Genomic DNA, 25,114 nt, shown 5'->3' on the forward strand with positions numbered 1-25,114 from the left:
TTTTTCAATTAGATATTGGAATTAAAACAATTTATTTGATAACTTGAACTTTGAAATCCATCCAACAGATGAAATGGGATAATATCGAAAATGATTATCCGCTTATTTTTTAACACGCTTTTATTAGCTTCACCTGTATGTATGTATATATGTATTTATGTATATATGTTTGTTTTTTTGTTTGTAATTCTCAAGCTCGGGATCTGTATTTGACAGAGTTATCGACATTATTGCTTGATCTATTCGCGAGCAGATGGCGCTGTACGTAACCTCCTTGATATATCGACATTATTATTCGATCTATTCGCGGGCAGATGGCGCTGTATGTAACCTCCTTGATATATCGACATTATTGTTTGATCTATTCGCGGACAGATGGCGTTGTACGTAATTTCGTTGATATAACTCAAACTCACTTTACATGTATTTCTTCATTTGAAAAAAGTATTTTTTTTTATTAACACGCGCGTCTGCTGCCTTATTTGTAACCCTCCTTTGCGCGCCTACTTCCTTGGGCTTGGTAGTGGATTTTGAGGCTCTCTGTCCGGAATCGGAAAATATTAATGGTCATTTTTCTAAACAATATATACGGCTGATTGATCCCAAACTTTAGATAAAATAAATATAGTTTGAAAAACTAAAAAACATGCTTTTGAAGAACATCGAACTGAAAATTTAAAAATATTTTTTTTTAAATAAGCTTAAAACAATAACGAACGAAAAATACTAGTATTGTAAAAAAAGCGTGGGCGCTTTTTGCCATGTTTTTTGTATATCAAGCGCCCGTCGTTTTTTTCACAATAATCCCTAGTATTTTTCGTTCGTTACTGTTTTAAGCTCATTTAAAAAATATTATTTTCAAATTTTTATTTAGATGTTCTTTAAAAGCGTGTTTTTCAATTTTTTACCCCGACTATAATTTTCGTATATTACTTTATACATCCGCCCGCTATGATCGTTACTGGCAACATTTCTTCGAAAAACCAGTAATTTTTAAGCATAATATGTTAGCCATTTTGAAAAATGAAGATTCAAAATTTAATTTTTCTAATCATTTATTTCACAGAAGAAATTTATAAATTCTACAAGTTGATGACTAATCAGACTTTTCAAAGGTTTATATTATCCAGTATCTTTTCAGGGTGAACTTTTTAGTTTGCCCTTCATTACACTAGAGAGCAGATTCTATGTTGATCTATATTTATTTATTTATCAGATTTAAGACGGTTGAAATTCCGGACAACATTAAGGAACCCATCCACAAAATATAAGGAAGAACAAAAGTGTCCACTTTTGTCATTTCTGGATATTTTATAATTTGGAATATTTGGATTGTCAGCTCACTAGCGTAACCTAACCAACTTTACCAATAAAATAAACTGATAAATTTTCTATTCAATACCATATGAAACCTCCCACAAAATAATAATGAATACACCTCGTATGAATTTTTCACCTTTCAATCAGAGTAGGCCAGCCATATCTAGTAGAACGAATAATATTGCATGGACACAGAAGCAAAACATGATTGTCAAAAAATGTCCGGTCCACTGTGAACGCATCTCTTTGCATTTTCTGGGAAATTGTCAGTGCCGTGAGTTGGGTTAGAGTTTATAAAATTAGTTTATTCTGCGTTGGCTTGCATTAGTGTCATAGTTTTCTAAATTGTTTTCTTGTTGATAAATTGGTTATTAAGACTTGTTTTCTTGTTGTTATTATTGAATCAAGATGGCGTTATGAAAACCTTTTCGTGATGTTTGGAATGGACAATGTTGAGGCTCAGTTGAAGATATTTCTACGGAATTTTCGAAGAAAGACTTGCATCTTCAAAGTCAAAGACATATTTTGGATATTTGCACTTGCTTGAAAAGCAAGAAACTGCCGAAGTTCGGTAACTATTTAATTTTTATGCCATTCGAATCGACTTCGTAGTAGACACTATACCGTTGATTTTAAAGTCCGTTAGTTCGAGAATGATTCCATTTTTTATAATCACTAATAGTGAAACCTCAAAATATAATTGGATTTGACATATTTTGGATAGGGAAAAATCAAAGTGTACATAAAAGAAAAATGAGAGATAGAACTTTATATGTTTTTCAACACCTGAGTACTTGAACAGTGATTTTCGAGATGTACTGAGTTGAACCTCAAAACGATGAGCAGCCACAGTGTCTCGTATTTTTGGTATGTACCGCTCTTGGTGCAATCAAATGAGCCAAGTCACTTGAACACTCCCGTGAAAGTATCTATAGAACAGAGACAAATCTCCAACCTTTCTTCGATGTTCCAGACTATCAAGGTTGCACGTGATGTCCGCGTCTCTAATCAGGCGGATGGCTCTTTTCTGGATAGAATCCAGCACCTTCTTGGTATGTTTGGGGGCAGAGCTCCATACATTAGAACAGTACTCCAAAGAAGGTATAATCTGAGCTTTATAAAGCATTAAACGTTACTGAGGTATGTACAGTTTTCTGGTTCGAAACAGTGTTCCTGTTTGAGAATAGGCTGAACGCGAGAAATCTTCCAACAAGAACATCCGGCAGCGAATATCGAACATTCGCCCGCTCTCAGCTACGTCACAATAGGTTTATGGCTACCAGTGGCGTCCAGTGATATTTTCTTTAAAGCATGATTTACAACACTACTTCCTTCCCTGAGGTCGTTCGCCCCGAACAACATTCCAAGAGGTGACATCAACACCCATGTAAGGACTGAGCCTCTTTATGTGGACAACTTTAGGTTTGCTGCTGAGTGACAATTCAATTCTATACACCAGATCCTTTATCTTTTTGGTTACCAGGTAAGGTCCTTGCCATGGTTTCTGTAACTTGGGACACAAAACTTTCCGACGTTGGTGTTGGTAGAGCCACACTGCATCGCCCTCCTTGAAACTCACCGGCAGCGACTTTTCTGTCAATTCCTATTCTCATCCTGCCGCTGGAAAGCTGTAATTTGGATCTGGCAAATTTGTGTACAATTTCCAGTCTCTCCTCCAAGTCATTCCCATACTCTGAAAGAGGTATCTCTTGAGATTCATCGAAAGGACTGCCATACAATACATCTATCGGAAGCTTCAATTCCCTACCAGTTCTATTTACTCCGAAATGCCCTCCAGTGCGACCATCGTGGAACTGTTCAAGGAAACTCGTGATACACGTCTTTGGAAGGATCATCTGGAATTTGTGGGTTCTTCCATCTGGGCTTTTCCATTTCCGAGTGAATTGGTCATCTCGTATGCACATGGAGTCCCATTGGAGCCGGTAATCCTTTTCTTGCTGGCCGTGCTTGGAATTAGCATGCCTTTCCGGCCTCACTCCTTTGTCCATCCATTCTCGTACAGTTTTCCAGACCTGATCCTCCTTCTGCTCTACGATGATATCTTGCCTCGTCATAAAGGTAGTGTCACCGTCGGAGGCTGTTAATGACAGTATCGCACCATGATCAAGTGATTCCTCAGATTTTCTGTCCATATCCCTGGACAAGGGACCCTTACAGGTTGCTACCCTCCTGGTAAGAATGAACCTGAAGCAGCAGGAGGTAGGGAAGCTTATCTCTCTATCAGAGCTATCCATCGTTCTTCCTTCCTCCGTCGTTCTTCATTCTCCATCAGGCTCGTTTGCAAAGCCTCAAACATTTTCATAACTACTTCTCGTCGTAACGGACACTCCTTGTTTCCACCATACAATAGAATATTTTTTAGTCAATGTTTCCACTTCCAACACCAAATTTTACGTTTTCCCCGTAGGTTAACCAATAATTGACTACACTGAACAATAATCAAACTTAACTTTATTTCTCTATTAATATAACAAAACACTTTAACCTAAAACTTCAACTATTATTCAAATGTCTATCGCCTTATTAGATCGCTCCGTACGACACTGTCCGCGAAACTTGACTGTCTCGATGGACGAGTGGATGGCACTTATATGTGGCAATGGAAGGAGCTGGAACATTCCTCGGAATTCCATCGAAGTCGGTAGCATTATTCTCGCTACATCTAGAACGGCATCGAACATTGAAGATTCGCGCGCTCTTAGCTACGGTACAATTGGTTTATGGCTACCAGTGGCGGCCGGCGTTATTTTCTTTGGAGTATGGTTTACAACATCATATACATTTTTGCTACCATACCCAGCTTTTTGAATGTGCCGAAGAAAAGTTTCAATATATGTAAAACTTTTTTTTCTGATTGATTCGGCCGTTACTTGATGAAGATCCATAGTAATTTCATAAACTACATTTTACGATTTGATATTCACAAACTTCATTTTCAAAAATATATCACGACATGTTTCGCTATCAGTAGTCATTCACTATGAAAAAGCTACTGTGATCAAATCGTAAGGTGTAGTTTATGAAAAAACTACCGACAGAAATGTTGCAAAAAGACTCGAGTAAGAAAAAATAAAAGTGTAATTGAAATATTTTGAAAAAAATCATCTAAATCATGAATGAATCTGTATAGGATCGACAGTTATTGCCGCACTCTACATGAAAATGTGCGTCCTACTGAAGACACACACAATTCATTTGTTTATATGATTTACCTTCATTATTTCTAAAACACAGGTCTGGTCTACAATTTTGTTGACAGGACTCTCCTTTAGATACTATGGTCCAAAGAGCCTTGCTGAGGGCATAAATCCCAAAATAACTTCCTCGATTACGAGTAATCAATCACTCACCAGTCCTTTCTCACTTTAGAAACGGTTTTAGTGTGAAGAAAACTCTCATTCCCTAGAGTAAAGTAGTGAATGGCAATGAGTTTATAATATGTCACAATGATCAAGGAGGAAAATATAGAAGTGAATGATAAAAAAATCAGTTAGTTCTATGTTATAATAAAAATAGTGATTTTGTATGTCTGAAAAATCTTACCCCAAACCGCTATCATTCGAATTATCACAAGGGTCCAAACTACGTCTGTAAGTGGATCTAACTTTGGCGGAAATTTCTCTCGATCTGTTCACCCCTGCACAGGACTTTCCACTTGGAGGCCTCCCGGGTCTTCTAGTAGGCCTTGAACTGACGGTTGGTGCGGTACACAGAGTCATCTTGGATTCACTCGTACCTGCAAGAAATAATTACAAATTGCGAATTAATTTCAACTCAACGACTTTTGAATTTCTTTCCATATGAATGTACGAATGAAAGATGAGGTAAGATGAGAAAAATCCCAGCGAAGCTGGGGTACACTATTTGAAAGCTGTTTTTACTTGTTTCAAGGTTGAGTCTAAATACATCATTCAAAATATTTGATAGTTTGAATAAATGTTTACAACAAGAGCAGCCGTGCTTACTACCTGCCATTAGATATGATGATAATGATGGTGTTACTAATAATAGTTATAGTGCTTTCAATCTTTAAACTTGAGCTTTACAAGAATACACACCCCAATCTCATCCCAATAACCGCTTTTTCCTAAAGCAGGTTCTTTTCAAACTACTCTAAGATATCACATTTTCAAAATCTCAAATCTCAGATGCTTCTTTTCAGAATATTGCAGCTTCTGAGTTTCTTTTTGACTTCCTCAACTTTGACAATTCTTGCTGTCTTGCTCCCTATGGTTCAGAGGGAGGTCGTTCATTCGGATCGTCTCCTACAATTTTTATCTTTATCACCACTGACGGCCTCTGCCAACGACTATATGTGGATAAGGAAAATGAACATGAAAAGTATTTTCAAATTGAGCGTAGCATGACTATATTTGATTGGACGTAAGAGGAAAAATGTTACAAACAACTTGTCTACTCAATGGTTTTGTGATGAGAAAATGAGGGCTACCTCAAGACAATATACAACGCTAGCAGAGATAGAAAAACTCTGAAGCTTCATAATGATTGCAAAAAGAATATAAATCTATATCAGCACATAAAATGATCAATCAAAATTAGTTTTCCGGACAAAGATCGAGATAGCTGGAGAATAGTTAATTTTAAATGTGGAAAAACAGCAGAACTGTACTCATAATGACGTATCCGAGAGTGACTAACAATTATTTTTTTGGAATAACTGAATTTCTAATATCTTGCCAGAGAGATAAACAACGAACCGACATAGTTTTTAAAACGATTGAACCTACCAGAAAAATCTTTCTTTCTTTGATCCTGTTACACCGAAGACGTTTATGTGTTACAATAATATTATGATCTGGATATTCATGATCTGACATCCTGAAAGAGAATATTACTGGAGTTTTTTCCCAACACCAAATCGTTATTTTTACCACCTCGACACGTGTTTCGATCACCAAGTGAACATCTTTAAAGGAAGATTAAACTGTTAATCTTCCTCTTGAAGATGCTCACTTGGTGATCGAAACACGTGTCAAGGTTGATTTCCATAATTTCCATACTGGCCATAGTTCTTGAGATATTAGTATAGCGTAGACCAACCAAATATTTTCCAAGTCTTATCTGAGTGGGAGGTCAGTGTGTGTGTTACATATGAAGTATCCCAGGGTTCGGTATTGGGACATTCATTAATTATATCAATGACTTATACTACCACATGCTATCTGTGAAATGACACGATTTTTATTAATTCTGACAAAATAATTTGCAACTTATTATTATCATCTAAATCTACAATGGAAAATGCAAATGTACGGTTTACCACAAACAAAGTGAAAACTAATCCAAACAAAATCCAACACCTTAACCACATCTTGATTTAACAGAAGGGAAGAGTTTCACCATACTAAGTATTAACACCAAAGTATACAATACATACGTTTCGGAGCCAATTTATAATCTTCGGTGTCGATAAGTTTCCTTTTATATCTAATAAGTGTGGCGTTTTATATCTAGCGGAGAGACTCAGTGCCAAGATTAATTTTTACAGTTAAAAATGATAAATATGCCAAAAGAAGGACCAGCCTCCTTTTACTCCCCCTCAAGGATAGAATTTGGAACACCTAGATCAAGGTGTACTTTTATAACTAACCAAGGTGCAAAATACCATGTTTTATGTTTATAATGTTAGAAATGACGACAGTAAGAGTGTCTAAGTCTGGCCCCGTTTTCGTTTTGTTATGTTCAAAAATCCCATCTTATTCCTTGACTTGGTGTTGTGAGGTTTCTAGTGTTTAGCGTTGTTGAATGATTATTTTTTCGATATGGAAAATGATGAATAATAATGGATGGAAACTTGGTTCGTGCCCAACTTCGAGGAAATGTCGAGCTAAGCTACTGAGCCAATGCTTTTTGAAATTGAGTCGAGCACAAGCCAAATCTCTGCTCAGTAATTCGGTAATAAAGTAATTCGCTTCGTTAAGAAGCTGAATTTATTCGGTCTATTCAAAAATGTTAATTTATCAATGAAAACCCATGTAAATGTAAATATTTGTAGAAAATTAATATATGTAGGTACATACAAATTTGATTATATATAAACATATATACATACATATAGATGGAGCTATTTTACTTCAGTCGTGTGGTCTAAAGCCCACTCGCTTATTTTTCTGTCACTCTTTTGGAGTCAGCAACACTTGGCTTAACTTATAAAATAAACTAAAAAACGATATGGTCTGAAGCGTCTTCATGAAAGTGTATTTACGTAATAATGGTGAGCATTTACTACAAAAATAACTTTTTTTTTCAACTTGTTGAACATAAATTATTAAATATCAAAATTCTATCTGATTGTATTAAAGGTACAAGGTGCGCGAAATTTATCGAGATTTTTAGTATAAATTAACAGTGCAAAACTATTTGAGCTTTAAAAACTAACGAATATTTAGCCCTGAAGATATGAAATGTATACTGGCAATTATTAAATTATCGACTAATTTTTTGATGGCAGTAAACGGTAGTTCAGAGTGCTACTTACGGTACAAAATTAAAAACGTTAATTACTTAGTATTGCACATTCATTTATACATTTATAAATGGAAAACGTGTACTTATATAATTATTTCAAAATATTTCCCCAAATAAACAAAAACGGATGAATCAAATTTGTTTCCTACTTTTTCCACTCACTTTACATGAGATGAATTTTGTTGGATGAACACACTGTATCTAGGTAGTAAACATTCCAAACTTTCTCTTGCAATGTCAGCGATACTTGGATTCAGCCGTACCGTAACGTCCTTGATTTAAATGAAGCAATTCAAGCCATTTAAATGATACTTTATCACTTTATCATCGCCTATTTGCGAAGATAAACTATAAATTCGTTTCAGACGAAAACAAACCTTATGTTTACCAGATGCAGAATAAATATTTAGGAAATCCTTTTCATTTTCGACAAACCATAATCATGTTGTTTGATGGAATGAATGAAGATTTTAATGAAAAGATAATGATAAGACTAGTATTATTCACATAAATTCAATTTAACAGGTCAAATTATAAGATACCAGCGATTCGACCTGGCTTTGCAGGAGTAGCACAGCATATAAGCCTACATTTTTTCAGCTTTAAGTTTGCAAACGATAAAAATGATATAATTCACAACTAACACATTCAATTTTACCCTAGCTACCTAAAAAATGAAAAGATGACACTGGAACTTGGCGTAGAATCCAAAAAAAACACTTTTCCCAATCGCACCAGAAACGCAATAATCTTCTCGATGCGTGTTTCACCAACAAAGTAGGCGTCTTCAGAGGATGAAGAAAACTAATTCGAAAAAAGTATCTGCCTAAAGCCAACACAAAACAAAAAGGCGGCCCAAACTTGAAATGAAACCAACCCAATGGCAACCTTTCTCCATAAATCGTATCGCAGCCGTCATATTCATCATTGGAGTGAATTAAGGCCACCACTACTTCTTTTCTCTGATACCAATTCTATACTTGTTTACACGTTGGTCGTGTAAAACAACTCCACCCATTGAGACATTTTAATTTTGTGTCATGAATGGTTGGGGAATAACAACTTTTCGCTTTTAGGTGGTAGACCACCAAATCACTTTTCCTTATGTCCACTTATGTCCACTAAATCATGATTTACAACCACGGTAACCATACTATTATCTTTCCACCGTATAAATGAAAGCAAATTGTTATATATATCTGCTCAAAGGAACCTTGTTTTTTTTGGATTGGTTAGAGGGCATATTTTGGTCTGTCAGCTCTAACTGTGCCAACAACTTTTTGTAATGGACAAAAATTTTCAGCAGATTATGACTACTGAAATTATCTAAAAACACAATATGATCTGAAGGAACAGCAACTGCCTCAATAAACCTCCGAACCTAATAAACTTTGGTGGAAATTCATATAAAGACTGGACCGGTTGGTTTTTTTGTCATCACAGTAGGTATCAAATTTGTAGTGATACCCAGACGCACTACATAACAACCAGTTTTTGCAGTCAAAACGAATTGACTTCGCTTTAATAAATTGTTTCGCTGGATGATGGCCAAAGTATTTTACTATTGACTCGTCCATTGAAAGGTCCTGATGAATTCCACACTGTTGATAGTTTTGTTTCGAAAGGTTCATCAGAGGTATCTTGTCGCATTTGTCGAGATTATTGTTATCTGCTGGAATATATTTCTGAAAATAACATTTGCCACAAATGGCACTTTGGCATCATTATCAAAACATTACTATGAACGCGGGGTAGCCGATGATATCAGGTTAGTAATAGGAATCCAACGAAAATGATCATATCAATTTCTGATAAGAAAAATAAATCTATGATCATCATTCTGGGTCAAATATAAATCAGTCTGTTGCACTAGAATATTTCATGCTATTTTATTCCATAATATACCAAAATTTTAGAAAGGGGTCTTTTTCGACATTTCGTTTTTAACAAATTCCGAACGAACTACATGTGGAATTTTTTGGCCTGCTGCTTTTCATTCTAAATCCGTTGGACATTGTGATAATGGAATGTCCCATTCTCAATCATCTTCGGAATCCCCACTGGTACAGGGAAACCCATTCAAAAACTCCCCAGAAATTGAATATTTGGGCTGGTACTCTGGGAAACTATATTGAAGTCCATTTTTTATTGATGGTAACCTCAACGGACAAACGCATCTTGAACTTCTTGATACAACTGTGAACCCCAGAATCACTCAGTTACTTGAAGACGATGATAGTCTACTTGAAGGTCAGCTCACCTTTCAACAAGATAAAGCTCCGCCACATTTTGCTGCACCTGTACGTTCATTTTTAGATGATAATTTCACAGGGAGATGAGAGACGGAAGGCGAATACCAATAGAATGGCCAGCTAGATTTCCTGATTATCACCATTAGACTTCTTTATATGGGGTCATTTTAAATCCAAAGTTTATATTACACAGCCAAATTATCTTGATGATCTACGCAGAAGAATTGTTGTGGAGTGTCGTGCAGTGACTCCAGAAATGTTGAGAAATGTGCGAAGAAATGTGCGAAAATTGCTTATACTTCTGTATGGAACTGAATTGTTCACATTTTGAACTTTTCGTACGATGATTACATTTTAGGTGATGAAAAATAAAAAGATCTTGATGAAAAACTTAGTTTTCATCAAAACTTCAACAACACTTGATCGATCCTCAATTTCAGTACACCGATGTATTTGGGATTGAATTCCTTTCAAAATTATGTATCACAAGTACAGTAGTCCCATTGAAAATTCTGAAGTAGGGGTGCTGGGAATGAGGGAGTTGACAACACAATGATGATGTATTTGATGAAAGTGTTCTCCCTTGAAATAAAAATCGACGGGTCTCAGCGATTTTCAATTTTTTTCACGAGTTCGCAGATTAGGGGGGTGACAAGTTTTAGCTGGGACACACTGTATATAATTGCAATGTCAGCCAAATGTGATTGAATCATTAAAAATCATGGTTAACTTATCTTCAATAAACAACTTGCATGCTAACCAAAAAATTGTTCGGACACTTATTTGAATCAACTTTTAACAAACGAACGAGGGTTTAATCAACAATTATCTAAAATGAAGAGCACATATATTTAATAATTGCGCTATTTATTCATAGAGGTCACCAAAGCGACACTTCAGTAGTTGTACTCGAATAAGTACAACGGGAATGAATAGGTTAATGATTACTCTATAAACTGATTGAGGTGGAATCCGTAGTTCACGTACTGTTATACGTTAGCCTGTTAGAGCAATTGAATGATGACTTGTCATCATGAATATTGAATTTCGCCTTTTATCTTCATATAATAAATAAACTGTACCTGATTAATTTGCTTTAAATGTAATAGAAGATAATAAAGACGATACTATTATTTTTTAGGCTTCTTCAGAACTTTGAAGATCGGCAAATCATTGATACTGATGAATTGACATGTATTTCTGGAGTTATTTTCAATTTCATTTAGGAAGTATCTTCCATAGGGGAGAGTATATTTATGACAACCTCTAGTAACTACTTACCATAATCACTTTCTGAAGCGGATAGTTCAATACAGTAGGAAGTTGGGATTCGATTCCTTGTGAGTAGTGTTAAAATTTTACATGTATATTATTCATTGGATGATTTCAGTAAGGTATCGATAACATATCAATGCTATTAGGTACACTCATTAAAACATTGCAGGAACCCACTTGAATCTATCAAAAAATACAGTTATTTCACTTAGGTATTAGGTTATTCCCAAACATAATTCAATAATTAATATATTTAGCAACAACTTGTCAAATATTCACGACATAAAAATATAGACATTTATAGGTTCCACAATGGAAATGTGATGACAATGTAGTCAAACATGTCGTTCAAACTATTTATTGATTGTAGTGTTAATAAATTTATAGCGACACGCTAAATGAAGAAATACAGTTGCTGATTTGCTCTGGTAATAATTTTTGTGGAATAGAGGTTTTCAGTTTTAAATCATAATGGTCTACTTGCATTCCAAATCATAAAAATACTTTTGGGAGTCTTTTACGAAACAAATGAAATACAAATTATTTCCCCAGTTTGTCAATTTATCATTTGAAGTTTCTTTCAAAGGTGGCAATACGTTTCTGGAAATCTCTAGTAGCATGAATCTCAAAAGCGAAAAGGAAAATGAGTAATCAAAATACTGAATATACTTTATATGCAAGATGAATTCAGTTAGATACCAAGGCAATTGCCTTTGATAAAAATGGGGAGTACACCATCACTAAAATATAAAAGGACCATTTACAATATACGTAATCTATACAATTAACACACTGGTTATCGGGTCATTCCAAAAGAAGATTAAATAATTCATACATTTAGCAACAACTTGTCAAATATTCTCGAGATATGAATGTAAACGATTATAAGTTCTACAATACAAATATGATGACAAACTCAAATCGGTTGTGCAAAATATTTATTGCAAATAACCTTAATAAATTATTAACGAAACGCTAAACAAAGAGTGATGGTTATTTATTTTCGCTGAAAAGAATTTTTGTCAAAAAGAAATGTCACTTGTTTCTCATGTATATACATATACAGGATATTTATTAAACATGCGGCAAAAATTATTCTAAGGATATTTTTTCCTTTGATGATTTTTGATGGGGCGCTTTGTTTCGAAGATACGGCGCAATAACAATTTTGGTAGTTTTAAAATTATTAACGTAGCCGAAATGAAAGGATAGCGAAATACACTGGACCTACCAAGTAATAAAAAATTCAACAATTTCGCTGGTACCTATAAACAACATTCTGATTACTACATACGGCTGCAGACATTCAATTTGAATAATATGTCTCGTAAGTGATCATTTGTATGTGTCGAATAGGTTGAAAATGATTGACTTTGTCTATTTGACGTGCATTTTCTGTGTTTAATATTTAAAGTCTTGTTAGTGAAGTCCTCTATCATGAATGGCTATAGTAACACAGATATGGCTGACATACATATTTTAGTTATGGACTTACTGATGGCAATTCATTGGAAGCTAGGCGGTTGAACCTAATAGAAAAACCTTCCAAAGTATATATCAACGACTTCGTGAAACAGGACATTGAAGCGAAATGGTGGACAAGGAACGTCAATGACAGTAAGAATGGTAGAAATAGAAGAGAATGTGCTGGTCATGACAGAAGAGGATCCATATACCTCTACTCAAAAAATTGCAAATACTTTGAATGTAAGTAATGGGGCGATTTGGAACATTCTTAGAGATTATGTGTTGTACTCATACCACATACAACGAGTTTAGGCACTTCTTCCTGCAGAATTTTTTCCACGTATTGCTGTCAATGGCATTTGAGGACATTTGTTCAAATCCCTGAACTACTGACTCTCATTCTTTTTACCGATGAAGCCAGTTTCTCAAGAAATACCATAAGAAATTTCCACAATAACCATATTTGGGCTGAAGAAAATCCACATGAGGTGCTTGACGAACGCTTTCAACATCAGTTCTCGGTAAACGTTTGGGTGGGAATTGTAGGTGACTTCTTAATTGGATCGGTATTTCTGCCAGGAAAACTTACCGGAACTTTTTGGAACAAACACTACCTCAGTTTCTGGAGGATGTACTATTGGTTACAAGAAATGCGCATTTTAGCATATTGGCTAGAGAGTTTTCAACAGTGTGACATCCTGTAGTAAGTACACTAATGTCATTTCTACTCCTATTTTGAATAGAGTTCCATTTGAAGATTCATGGGTGTTGTATAGAATTGTATCGGTCTGCTTTTGGAAATATAGCAATTACCTAAATGACATTTTATTGTTAAAACCTTAGACATTACAAAGTGGCGACGAGGATGGGATGACATGACAAACAGTAACATACGGATATCGCTGGATTGGTCGAGGTGGACCTCACTTATGGCCTGCTCGATCACCGGACTTAAAACCCCTGGATTATTTCCTATGGGGCCAACTGAAGTCATTAGTTTACACTACTCCAGTGGAAGATTTGAGAAATCGGATAATTAATGAAGAAAAGAGAATTGAAACTATGTTTTTTTACCACTTTTATTTGTAACTAACGTTACTGCAGTTTCGTCCTATAAGGACGTTTGAAAATGTCCTCATAGGACGAAACTGCAGTAACGTTAGTTACAAATAAAAGTGGTGAAAAACAGAAAGTTTAAATTTTTTTTTATTATGATTTCCTACCACGTAGTAACAACGGCTACATCCATCAATTTATTGAAATCGGATAAATGCTAAGTGTAACGCAATCAGAAACGATTCTGGTATTTTTGAAAGAGTTCGGGAGTCGATGAGGAGAAGATTGGATTCTTGCATCCGAGCGTGGGGTACCCATTTTCAACAGTTCTTGTCGCGAAACGGATTATTCAAAAGAAAATATACGTCATACATAAACCCCCAATTGTTTTGAACACTTTTTATTGTTGAATAGTTCTGGAGTCTTTTTAGTCTCGGTTATTCTTTTTCTACCCGTGAATATCCGAAAATGTATGCGTTACGAGTTCGACATGGAAATTGTTTATGTTATAGAAAATGCATCCAACATCAGTTTTTTGGAGTATCATGCATAGAAAATGCATGATGTTTTTTAAAAACTGAATTGAACTGGCCAATATTTGATTAAAATACATGTCAAAACTTATATGAATACAGAAAGGTTCACAGAACTGTGACACGTATATAGCGAAACACGTGTCGTGGTAAACCTATTATAAAGAAAATCACAGATCCGCCTTGACATGATATACTTGAGGATTGAAAATGTCTGCTTCTCTTCAACTTTCAAATTAAACGATGACAGTAATAGTTTTATTCCGCTTTTCTGATATATGGATATCGAAGGAATCGAACAATAAAGATAAGTAGAACTATAACCTCTTGCGTAGAATGAATCTATCGAAAAAAAAAAAAAAATTCCACCTCAGAACAAAAATACCGTCTCTTGATGCACTTAACTGATCAGGTTGGCATCATCAAAAGATGACGAAAACTAAATCCGACGACTGAATTTATACAAAACTTCCCTTCGACAATGAGGGAATAAAAGTAATCTAAGGAATTCTTAGTATTACTTACTTTTGTTATTGTATTTCTCTACCTGTTTATATATTAATTACTACCTAATTATGATAATTAATATTTACGTGTTTTCTACTTGTAATTATTGCGTAAAAGAGTAATCAATTGACTGTTTGGTATGGGACCTTTGTTGTCGTTTTTCATAGATCTCAATCCACAATTGAATACGAACGCTTCAACGAGTTATGGACAACCTGAAATACAAGACGAGAAAAAAATAAAACTTTTTACGAAATAAGCTGCGAACCTGGAGATAAAAGGCACGTTGGTCAAACTAAACGGATTATAGTAGCTCGTTATCAGAAACATGTTTCACATAATCGGTCTCATAGACCAGAAGTTCAATCGAGAGAATGGCCACAGAATAATTGTGAAATGCTTGAAATTGTTCAGACCGGTTGTTTACGAATGGTTTTGCGATGCCTTCGAAGATTCAGAAATCGAAAAATGTGAAATAAAATGAGATCTATGAGAGTAATGAAGGTCACAAACCCAAACAGTCCATTGTTAACTCTATTATGCAATAATTAGAGATAGACACCAACTATAAATAGTAGTCATTATCAGGTAGTCATTAATACATGAACATGTAGAAAAGTATAATAACAAAAAACTAATAGTGAGAATTCATTGGATTGCGTTCAGTAAATGATCACGAAGTGTCAGTGGCCTTCAACAATGTATAATTCTTCTGGTCTTTTAGCTTTATCATTATGCTTATTGTGATTATGGTCGTTAAAGAAAAAGATCCAAACATTCAGTTGTTATATTCTAATTTCGATGATCATCACTCTTGCTGCAGTTTTATTCCATAGTAATTATCGAAACATTTTTTGTACTAAATGTAAAAGTTACGTAGCAAACCATTATTTACAATGTATTGCACACTGATAATCATTGGTTCAAAATTAAATTTGAGAAGCGGAATTGCGACGGGTCAAAAGGACAGGGTGAACTAAATACACATAAATTTTCACCAACAAGTAGAGTGTGTCAAATTCACTTGACGAGTACAAGTCCATCGGTTTTATAGAGTTGCTCATTTTCAGTGAATGCTGCACAGAGAAAACGAGTCCGTCAGTCAGAGGATTGAAGGGTCTAGTTTGAAAATTATGTCGATCCCATATGAGAATTGCCATGTTCACTTTTTATAATTAATCAACCGTAGTCGATACTTGATCCGTTTCAAGTTAGGTTGTGTCCGTTACCAATAGAACTGATATTCTATTGTTGACGATTACAATACGCGTTTCACTACATAATAGTTTCCTCAGTCCAACTGAGCAAACTACTAGGCAGTGAAACTGTTGGAAATACAGTATTTATGTGACCATTTCTAATTATTATTATCATGAGTAGTGTTATTGATTTTCACCAAGTAACAGGTCAGTGTATTAACAAAAACTGTAGAGCCATTTTCTTTGCATTACCACATTTATACAATTTGAGAAGCAGTACATGAATCTAATAACTAGCAATAACTAGAACTATAGTCCTTTGACCATTTATTTGAAATATTCGATATAACTGCATTCAAATCAACGAATTTAATTTTGAGTTCCGTAATTTAACTCGCCTCCATGCGCTAATAAAAGTAGTAACATCAATCGATGGTTAGATCCATGCTGATGGCAGTCTGCCAAATTACTAACATTCATCCGCTACAAATAAACAAAAGTTACTTCATAAATATAGGGCACGTATGGAGAAGTCTCACACAGTTTGCCATCAGTGGTGGACAGTTGAAATAATAAAATCGTTCAAATCCCTCATTCCAGGGTTGAACTATTAACAAATGTAGAATTCCTAGAACCATTGCTCCAATTTTTTATATAGATTCAAATTCGAGAAAATCATAACTTTCAAATACCTAATATGGAAAACTCAAAGCTGATGATGCAACGTTATCTGATACCTGAAATGTGAATTATTGCATAGGAATAGTTCATTTTAAGAATATTTAATGCTCTATCATAGAACATTACTTATATATCCCATAGAATTGACAAAAAATATTGAATAAAAATATATATGCGATAACTGAATGGGTCAAAACCCTTCATCTCCGAACTACATACTAATTCCAAATTCGTTGGTAATGACAGATATACAGAAACTATTCTCAAAACTGCTAAATTGAACGTTAACGCGTTTCTTGTATATAGTATAATTCTTGCCGTAACACAGTGTGACAACATCCTTAGCCAAAACATTTTCGATTTCTTTATACACTAAACTCTGTCCATCCAACAAAATACATTTTTTTACATGAGCTACCGACTCGTGGGAAACGGAGTTCAGTTGTGGTTTGGTTTTGGAATTAGGAATATATGTATAGTTGTGAGCCGGAAGCGTTTTATTTCATTCTAATACATAACAATGGTAACCCAACAATGATAGATGCATGATCAAAGCATGATCCCTACGTACATTTGCATTTATTGGGTAAAATGAGCAAGCATCCTTACGCTGGCCAATCAGATTTAACTACAATTGGCTAGCGGAATTCATTCAGGCATATCGCTACAGGGTCGGAGTGGTGAGTTACGTTTTAACGCTTGTGGTATGTACATATACGGTATTTTAAAGTTTAAAATTTTTGAAATGTAAAGTAATGATACGGCTGAAAAAACTTTTAATTTATGTCCCTACACTCCACCTATAAATTTTTTCTATACCCAGCCGCATATCATAAACAAAACTAAAATTTCGGTTGTTCCTTAGTGCGACTCTGTACAAGGATCCTTGTCTGGGAGATCACGTGCACAATGCATGACAATATGTCTCAATTGCTTAGATAGACAGAATACAGAAAATCTCATCTTTTGTCTCGTCTTACCTCGATGAGGTATTTGTCGTTTTTCATGCATAGTTCAGATTCAAAATTTATGGAAGAACGGTAAAGAATTGATTGAATATTATTATTGAAAATACTGAAAATGATTGAAATGAAATATTCGGTACCGAAGTAATGTTATAAAAATAAATTGAATGAATATGATTAGCAAAAATTGTAGGAAGTTAATTTGTGAATGAAACAAATTATTGTGACTCAAAATAAACAACATATGTCAATTTTATACAAACAATAAGAAGGTGAAATACAAAAATACAATAAAAAAAATTGGAAAAGCAAAATGACGACTTCACGACGTTTCGATTGTTTGTCTGCACATTCGTCTTCTTGTAATTACTGGTCTATTCCTGATAATTGAGACTGTTTATACAGATGACAACTGAATTGAGAAAGTTGAAAATAAAACCTAGATGTGAGGAGTGTATATTGAAAAGGACCAAAACGATATCTTGACATACTTAAGAGTGATAATGGCAATGAATACTCAATAGTAGAAATGGACAATTTCTTCAAATGTCATTAGATTTTTTTGAAGACTGGGTCCCGCTGGTATTCATGGCTCGAAAGTAGAAAAAAAATGGGTTCCAACACATTGAAACAAGAAAAAAATTTCATTTCCTTGATGGAGTTTCTGATCACATAAATTGTAGTTTTTTGTTATAAAGCAGACTAGGATGCTAAAGAGGAACTATCTTCTTTATTATTTTGAGAGGTTTGGAAACACATAAAATAACGCTTTTACATCAGTCAACAAAATATATGCAAATTTGAAAAGAATGTTGAAACGTTGATGAGTATTTTGGTCTATTTACTGTCGGCGACCGCAAACCATTAAATAAATTCGAGTGTCTCTTAGCAACAAACAAGAGCACATCATGTATGCAAATATTTGCTGTAGATACACACTAAAATTCTGGTAGTGTTTTAATGCTTTATATATGGCGCAGATGATAATACTCTTTATGACGAGTTGACGTAACAATATATACATACACGACTGTACTTAATTATCGTGCCGATATTGAGTCAACTGGTTTTAATATACAAGGTGACAACTCGGTTGATTCTCAAATATAAAAATGAAATTGTGACATATCTTAGTACTAAGTAAACTCTTTGTTATTGATAAATTGCTTTCAGAAAGAAAAACGGCTTACTTTTGTTATAATACAATTCAAAGCTGAAAAAGTTTTACATAACTAGTTGTATTATTGAATTTAATAATTTTAAAGTTGTGAAAGCCATAAGGAGACTTCATAATGGAATATTTGTTTTCCATTTGGAAGAATGTGAAAATTTTCTAGAAAGAAACAGCATAAATAAATTCCATCTAGTTTTGAAGCAGAGTTCAAATGAAAGAATAGTTTCAATATGAGCATAATTTTAATTAAAAACTTTTAACACATCTACTTTTTCCTTTCTTACTCAATGAACTATATTCAGATTGACAAAAAAAATTTTGGGAAGTGTTTTTCTGCGTAAATAATTTTGTAATTAGTTTGTTTGAGATTCGTAAAATAAGGTAAAACATCCAATTTTTGACACTGCACCAAAGATTGACACTTCCGTCGAAAGTCCCATGGAATAAGGTTAATGATATGACTATCCCACTTTTTTAAAGTGGGAAATTACTCGTGGTTCTATCTAGGATTGTGTATCGGAGGTACAGTAGAAAAGAACATATTTTGTTAATATGGTCGCCATTTGATTTCCACGCGTAAAACTCTTGTGAAATTTCTTGTGTTTTTAAAGACATCAGTTAAGTAGTGTGATGCAATTACTCCGAAATATTTAAGGTGAGCTTTACTCTTTTGAACCATACTATTAATTATGGAAAATATAATTGCTTAAAGATTATAATTGAATTGTAATGCTCAAAAATCTTCAATGGTTGAGAATTTTAATCAGAGTGTCAACTATTGGTTCAAAAATATACGTAATACCCAAACATTGACATGTGTCAACCTTTGGGTTATTAGCTGGAAAATAATTATTTTAATATTTTGACTTCCTTTTATATGTACATTTTTTCCATTTATTTATCTATTTGTTCTACCACTCTGACTGATCTAGAACCAATAGATGACATGTATATCAACCTTAGGAGCATAGGTATGTATTCATGTCAACCTTTGGTTCTTTTTAGGTTTTGATACATTGTTGAATCAATTGCTTCTGTTATGGCTACAAAAAAACGCCAATTGCTGAAATACTCCCGCGATATGAGGGCTGCTTCAGAAGACTGCGATCGAGGAGTTCCAGTAGCAACATCAGCTAAAAAACATAAAGTGCTCAGGATAACCCTTCTTTATAAATTCACAAGGGACATTCCCAGGGAATGTGGCATGGAAGTTTCTTTCTGTCTAAGGATGAAGAGTAGTTATTAGTAAATTGGATCGTTCGTGTGGCAAAGGCAGGGTTGCCACTTGGAAAATATCAACTATTGGATAGCGTTCAAAAACTTATGATAGAACTCAAACTCACAAACAATCACCCCGGAAAAAAATGGTATTACCTCTTTTTGAAACGAAATCCAGAAATAAGTGCCAGGACTCCTCAAAACTCAACTTCTTCAAGGGCAGCAGTCACTAAAAATAACCTAAGAGATTGGTTCAGCGAAGTTTATCAATATCTAAAATCTAATAAATATGAGGATATTCTGAATGATCCCGACAGAGTGTTTAACGCGGATGAGACTGCATTTTTTTTCAAATCCCAAAGGACAAAGTATTGGTCAGAAAAGGGAAAAAATATTCATCAAACAATGAACTTTGGCGAAAAGGAAAGTTTAACTGTTTTGATTACTGGAAATGCAGCTGGTCAGTTAGCACCTCCAAAGGTCATATTCAAATATGAAAGAATACCCAAAGACATTGAGAAAAGTGTTCCTGACTCCTGGGTTTTAGGAAAATCAGAGACTGGCTGGATGACAAGGGAAATTTTCTATGAATTCGTAACCAATGTTTTTTACCCCTGGTTAGAGGAAAGAAACATATTTCTGCCAATTATACTTTTCATGTTTCCCACCTAACATTGCACCTTAGCAAATTTTGTGAAAATCACGGCATTATTTCGGTTGCATTATATCTTAATGCAACTCATTTGTTACAACCAATGGATGTAGCGGTATTTAAAATGATTAAGTCTGGCTGGAAAGAAAATATTCATCAGTTCAGACTGAATAATACAGAAAATCCAATAAAACAAAAACTGAATTCTGCTCATTGCTCAGAAAATCTATTGATAGCAGACTGCATCCGTCAGTTCTCCGGAATGGGTTCCGCAAGTGCGGTTTAGTACCATGGTCTGCTGACGCGGTGTCTATTGGAATTCAGAAGACTGAAGAAACTAATAGTGAATTAGTAGACTCGAATCAATATAATCTTGAAGAATTAGAAAGGGGAAAACTTTTTTTTGAAAAATGTATACCTGAAGTTAAGATAGCAGCGTTCAAGACAAGTTCAACCTGGACAGGTAAAATAGAAGATACATCTCTGTACGAATTTTATAAAAAACTAGAAATCAATATCAAAAGACTCAAAAGGCAAGAAGTTGGTGAATCTATACAAAATTTTTACAACCAAAGTAGAAATACTAAAGAAGATGGTAATAAGTAAAATATTATCGAAGAAGCTTCAAAAGAGAATGTGGAAAATAATGAAAATAATTCATAAAATGGCGCACATACTGATTCATTGACCCATATCTCATCCACATCACATAAAACTCCACTCAAAGTTATTAGTGATATTATTATTAAACCTGCTTATAATTCTTCCCCTCTTAAGATCAATAATCAGACCATTCCTTCCCCATTCAAGAGAGCAATCAGAGAAAAAATTCCTTCGGTTGTGACATCAAAACAATGGCAAGAATATTACCGAAAGAAAGAAGATAAAAAGAAATATGAAGAAATAAAAAAAGCAGAGAACTGAAGAAAGACAAAAAAGAAAAGAACTTCAACATAGATTACAATCGGAAAAAAATAATAAACCAAAGAAAATTAAAAACAGGAAGAAAGAGAGTTCATCATCTGATACTGAAGCATCAGAGGAATGAAAAAATTCCGGTAATATTGATGACGACATTAGCTTATTCAACATGTCCAATCTCAACAAAGAAAATGCATCGTTTTCAGAGATGCCGCTCATTGACCAGTAATCTAAAAATGATTTGAGATATATTTACAAAGAAAATGAATATATATTAGTTGAATTTCCTGGTATAAAGCGAGGGCACATTTATGTCTGAGTTATTCAAGAGATTTTATCTGAAAATGAGGCTGAAGTTATGGGGATGAAAGAAATGTGAGGATGAAAAACTTTCAAACTTAATGACACAGATGTTAGTGTGATCAATTTTAACCAAACTGTAGGAAAGTTAGACTTTCCAAAAATAACTATTTCTGGTGATAGGCTCAAATATGAATTTTAACAAAAAATTAAATGTCGATGGATGACATGAGCATATCATATTTTACATGAAGAATGGAATTGTTTAGTTTACTTTAATTTTGTTCGAACTGTGAAGGCCAATATAATTTTTTTTATCATATAATTGTTTTTTATTGTACATAGAAGTCATTCTAACAAGAAAAAAGCTACCGACAAATTTGTCAAATATTGTCAAGCACTGGTTTCAAAAGTGTCAACACTTGGTTAAGGAACAGGTGAATAAATACCGAAAGTTAAATATTATTTTAAAGTATTTCTGAGTCCTGATTCATTCTGTACAGAGTGATCATGATTGAATATTATTGGGAATGTAGATTTAAATTGAAATTATTGTAGCATGTTATCAAAATAATTGTTTTGTCAACTATTGGTGTAGAAGAGTGTCAATCTTTGGAATTTTGTGATTCTCGAAAGTCAACTTTTGATGAAATCGCAAAGACATAATATATATTTTTTTATTGAATACTAATATTTTCAATATCAATATCTTTAAAATGTGTGCTGTAGTTAGCAAAAACCCTATTTGTTCCGTTTTCTCAAGTTATTTTGGGGAAAAAATATCTCTTTAGCAAAATGTGTGAAGACGTGAAAATTCTGAGAGAAACAACAAGTCTTTTTTCGGTTTCTTGTTAGATATATTTTGGTGAGATAAGAGCAATGAATCGTTCTCGTAAAATCAAGCTCGTTTAAAAGGATTCATGTAGCGTTTGGCTCAACTTGATCGAGAAACACTGAAAACAAAGTAGTCATTATCGGTTCTCCGAGAAACTTGGATTATAAAATACAATCCGAAAAATTTCAATGACAGACATTCGTGCCGAAGCATTTTTTACTAGTTAAATGAGTGCTTTTTAATCAAATGAACAATGGGGGTCGCACGTTATTCAGTCACCGATAGTTGAATTGGCTTCTTAGAGTTAGATAAAAAAAATCTGAAACACAAGGTGATCTGAAAAATTTCAGATAATCAAAATAAAATTAATTTTTCAAAACGGTTCATTGAATGTTTAGGACTCACAGATTTATGGACTAAATGATGTAAAACTATTGAGTAATTGAAGGATATTTGATATTTAAGGATATTTGATATTTAAGGTCAACGGTCTCATAGCAGAAGTAATCAAGGACTACATACAACTAGCATAAATATAAATATGTATGGAACAGAATTCCTACCAGTTAAACAACTGTTTCTATCGACAGTACAAAGGCACGGTAATGGGAAACCTACTGCCCTCTTTATAATTGATCTATTCACGAGCAGAATTGCATAATTTTATTTATTTTCAGTGGAATACCAAACGGGACAAACCCAAAAAGAGTATTCACAAATGATGAGGTGAAAATAACAATAAATGATTTGATTGTTATAAATAATATGCAATATCGTGTTATGAACAGTGCAGTGCAATGCAAATTACAATAGTTAGATACGAAAATGGTTATTGTATGAACGTTTGAGAGACGTGGTGATGGTTGCGAAGGAATTAGAAAAGATGTCAATTTGTATTGATTTGGATATAGAGTTGTAGGATAGGAACACCTATTTAAGGGAGAATTGAAATAGTAATTGGTCTTACTTTGATCTGTTTGGAATGAATATAATTCTCTGGTAATATACAGAGGTACTTTTATCAAAAGTTGGTTCAATACAGAACTGCTGTCCAAACAATTATTTATTATATTATATAGGAACTTAATATCAGCTATTTGGCGATATCCGGCCAAGATATCAGATTGAGTTGTATTTCAATTTGTAATGGATCTTTGAGATTTATTAAAAAAAATTCTATTGATATAGGTGACGAATTTGCTTTGTATATATTCAAGTCTTTCAATATACGAGATATAGAGAGGGTTCCAAATAACTGAAGCAGAACTGAGCTGGCTATTCAGATAAACCATGTAAAGTGTACGAACAGAGTTGGTATTACGGAAGTCGTGACAAGTCCTGATCAGAAATCCAAGAGCTTTGTTGGCTTCTTTGCAATATAGTTAATATGCGAGTCAAATAGTAGCTTAGAGTCGTATAATACTCCCAAGTCCTTGACTTCAGATGTTTTCTTTAGTTGCTGTTTGTTTATGTGATATTGGTGGTGGTAAATATTTTGTTTCTTCTAAATGTAATAGAGTGGCATTTTTCAAGATAAAGGAGTAACATTTTTTCTCGCAGAATTTCACAAGATTATTGATGTCGTTCTGAATGAGAAGTGAATCGTTGGAACATATCACAGTATGGAATACTTTCAAGTCGTCAGCATCCATTAAACAATCGCAGTAGGAGAAAAAACCAGATATATCGTTGATATAGCTGTTGAAAAGGAGAGGCCCCAGATGGGAGCCTTGAGGGACTCCGGAAGTGATATTAATGAATATAGAACTAAATTTTCCAAGAGTGACTGTCTGAGACCTATTTGTAATATACGACTGAAACCATCTTAGCAGATCACCGTGTATATCGATTTCCGCCAGCTTGTCGAGTAAAGTTGCATGATTTACCTTGTCGAATGCCTTGCTGAAATAGGTCATAGATGGCATCAACCTAGTAGCCTCTATCCACGTTCTTTAAGAGATATTCAGTGTAAATAAATAAATTGGTTTTAATCGAGCGTTGTTTTACAAATCCATGCTGTTCATTATTGATTGAGGATACAACATTAAAGTATATATAGTCACAAATGATTGATTCGAAAAGTTTGGAAACCAAGCAGAGTTTTGATAGAGGGCGATAATTTTCATACAATAACTTATTACAACTTTTGAAAATGGGAACTACAAGTGCAGTTTTCCATATTTTTGGGAAAGAGCCTTCTTTGGTAGACTTGAATAAAATAAATAGCATATGAGACAATTCTTGAGCGC

At 34.1% G+C, this 25,114-nt stretch overlaps 1 protein-coding gene across 5 annotated transcripts in view; it reads right to left on the reverse strand.

Annotated features, from left to right (window-relative positions):
* NFAT (nuclear factor of activated T cells 3) overlaps positions 1 to 25,114 on the reverse strand; it is a 259,305-nt gene that overhangs the window by 50,446 nt on the left and 183,745 nt on the right. For all 5 annotated transcript variants that reach the window (XM_074173812.1, XM_074173810.1, XM_074173811.1 and 2 more), the window contains one exon: positions 4,885 to 5,077. In XM_074173812.1, coding sequence (XP_074029913.1) covers positions 4,885 to 5,077 — 193 coding nt within the window. The remainder of the gene's footprint in view (positions 1 to 4,884; positions 5,078 to 25,114) is intronic.

The sequence above is a fragment of the Leptinotarsa decemlineata genome, unplaced genomic scaffold, assembly GCF_025532065.1.
Source record: "Leptinotarsa decemlineata unplaced genomic scaffold, Ldec_3_MD MMD2_tig00000505_RagTag_RagTag, whole genome shotgun sequence".
Lineage (NCBI taxonomy): Eukaryota > Metazoa > Arthropoda > Insecta > Coleoptera > Chrysomelidae > Leptinotarsa > Leptinotarsa decemlineata.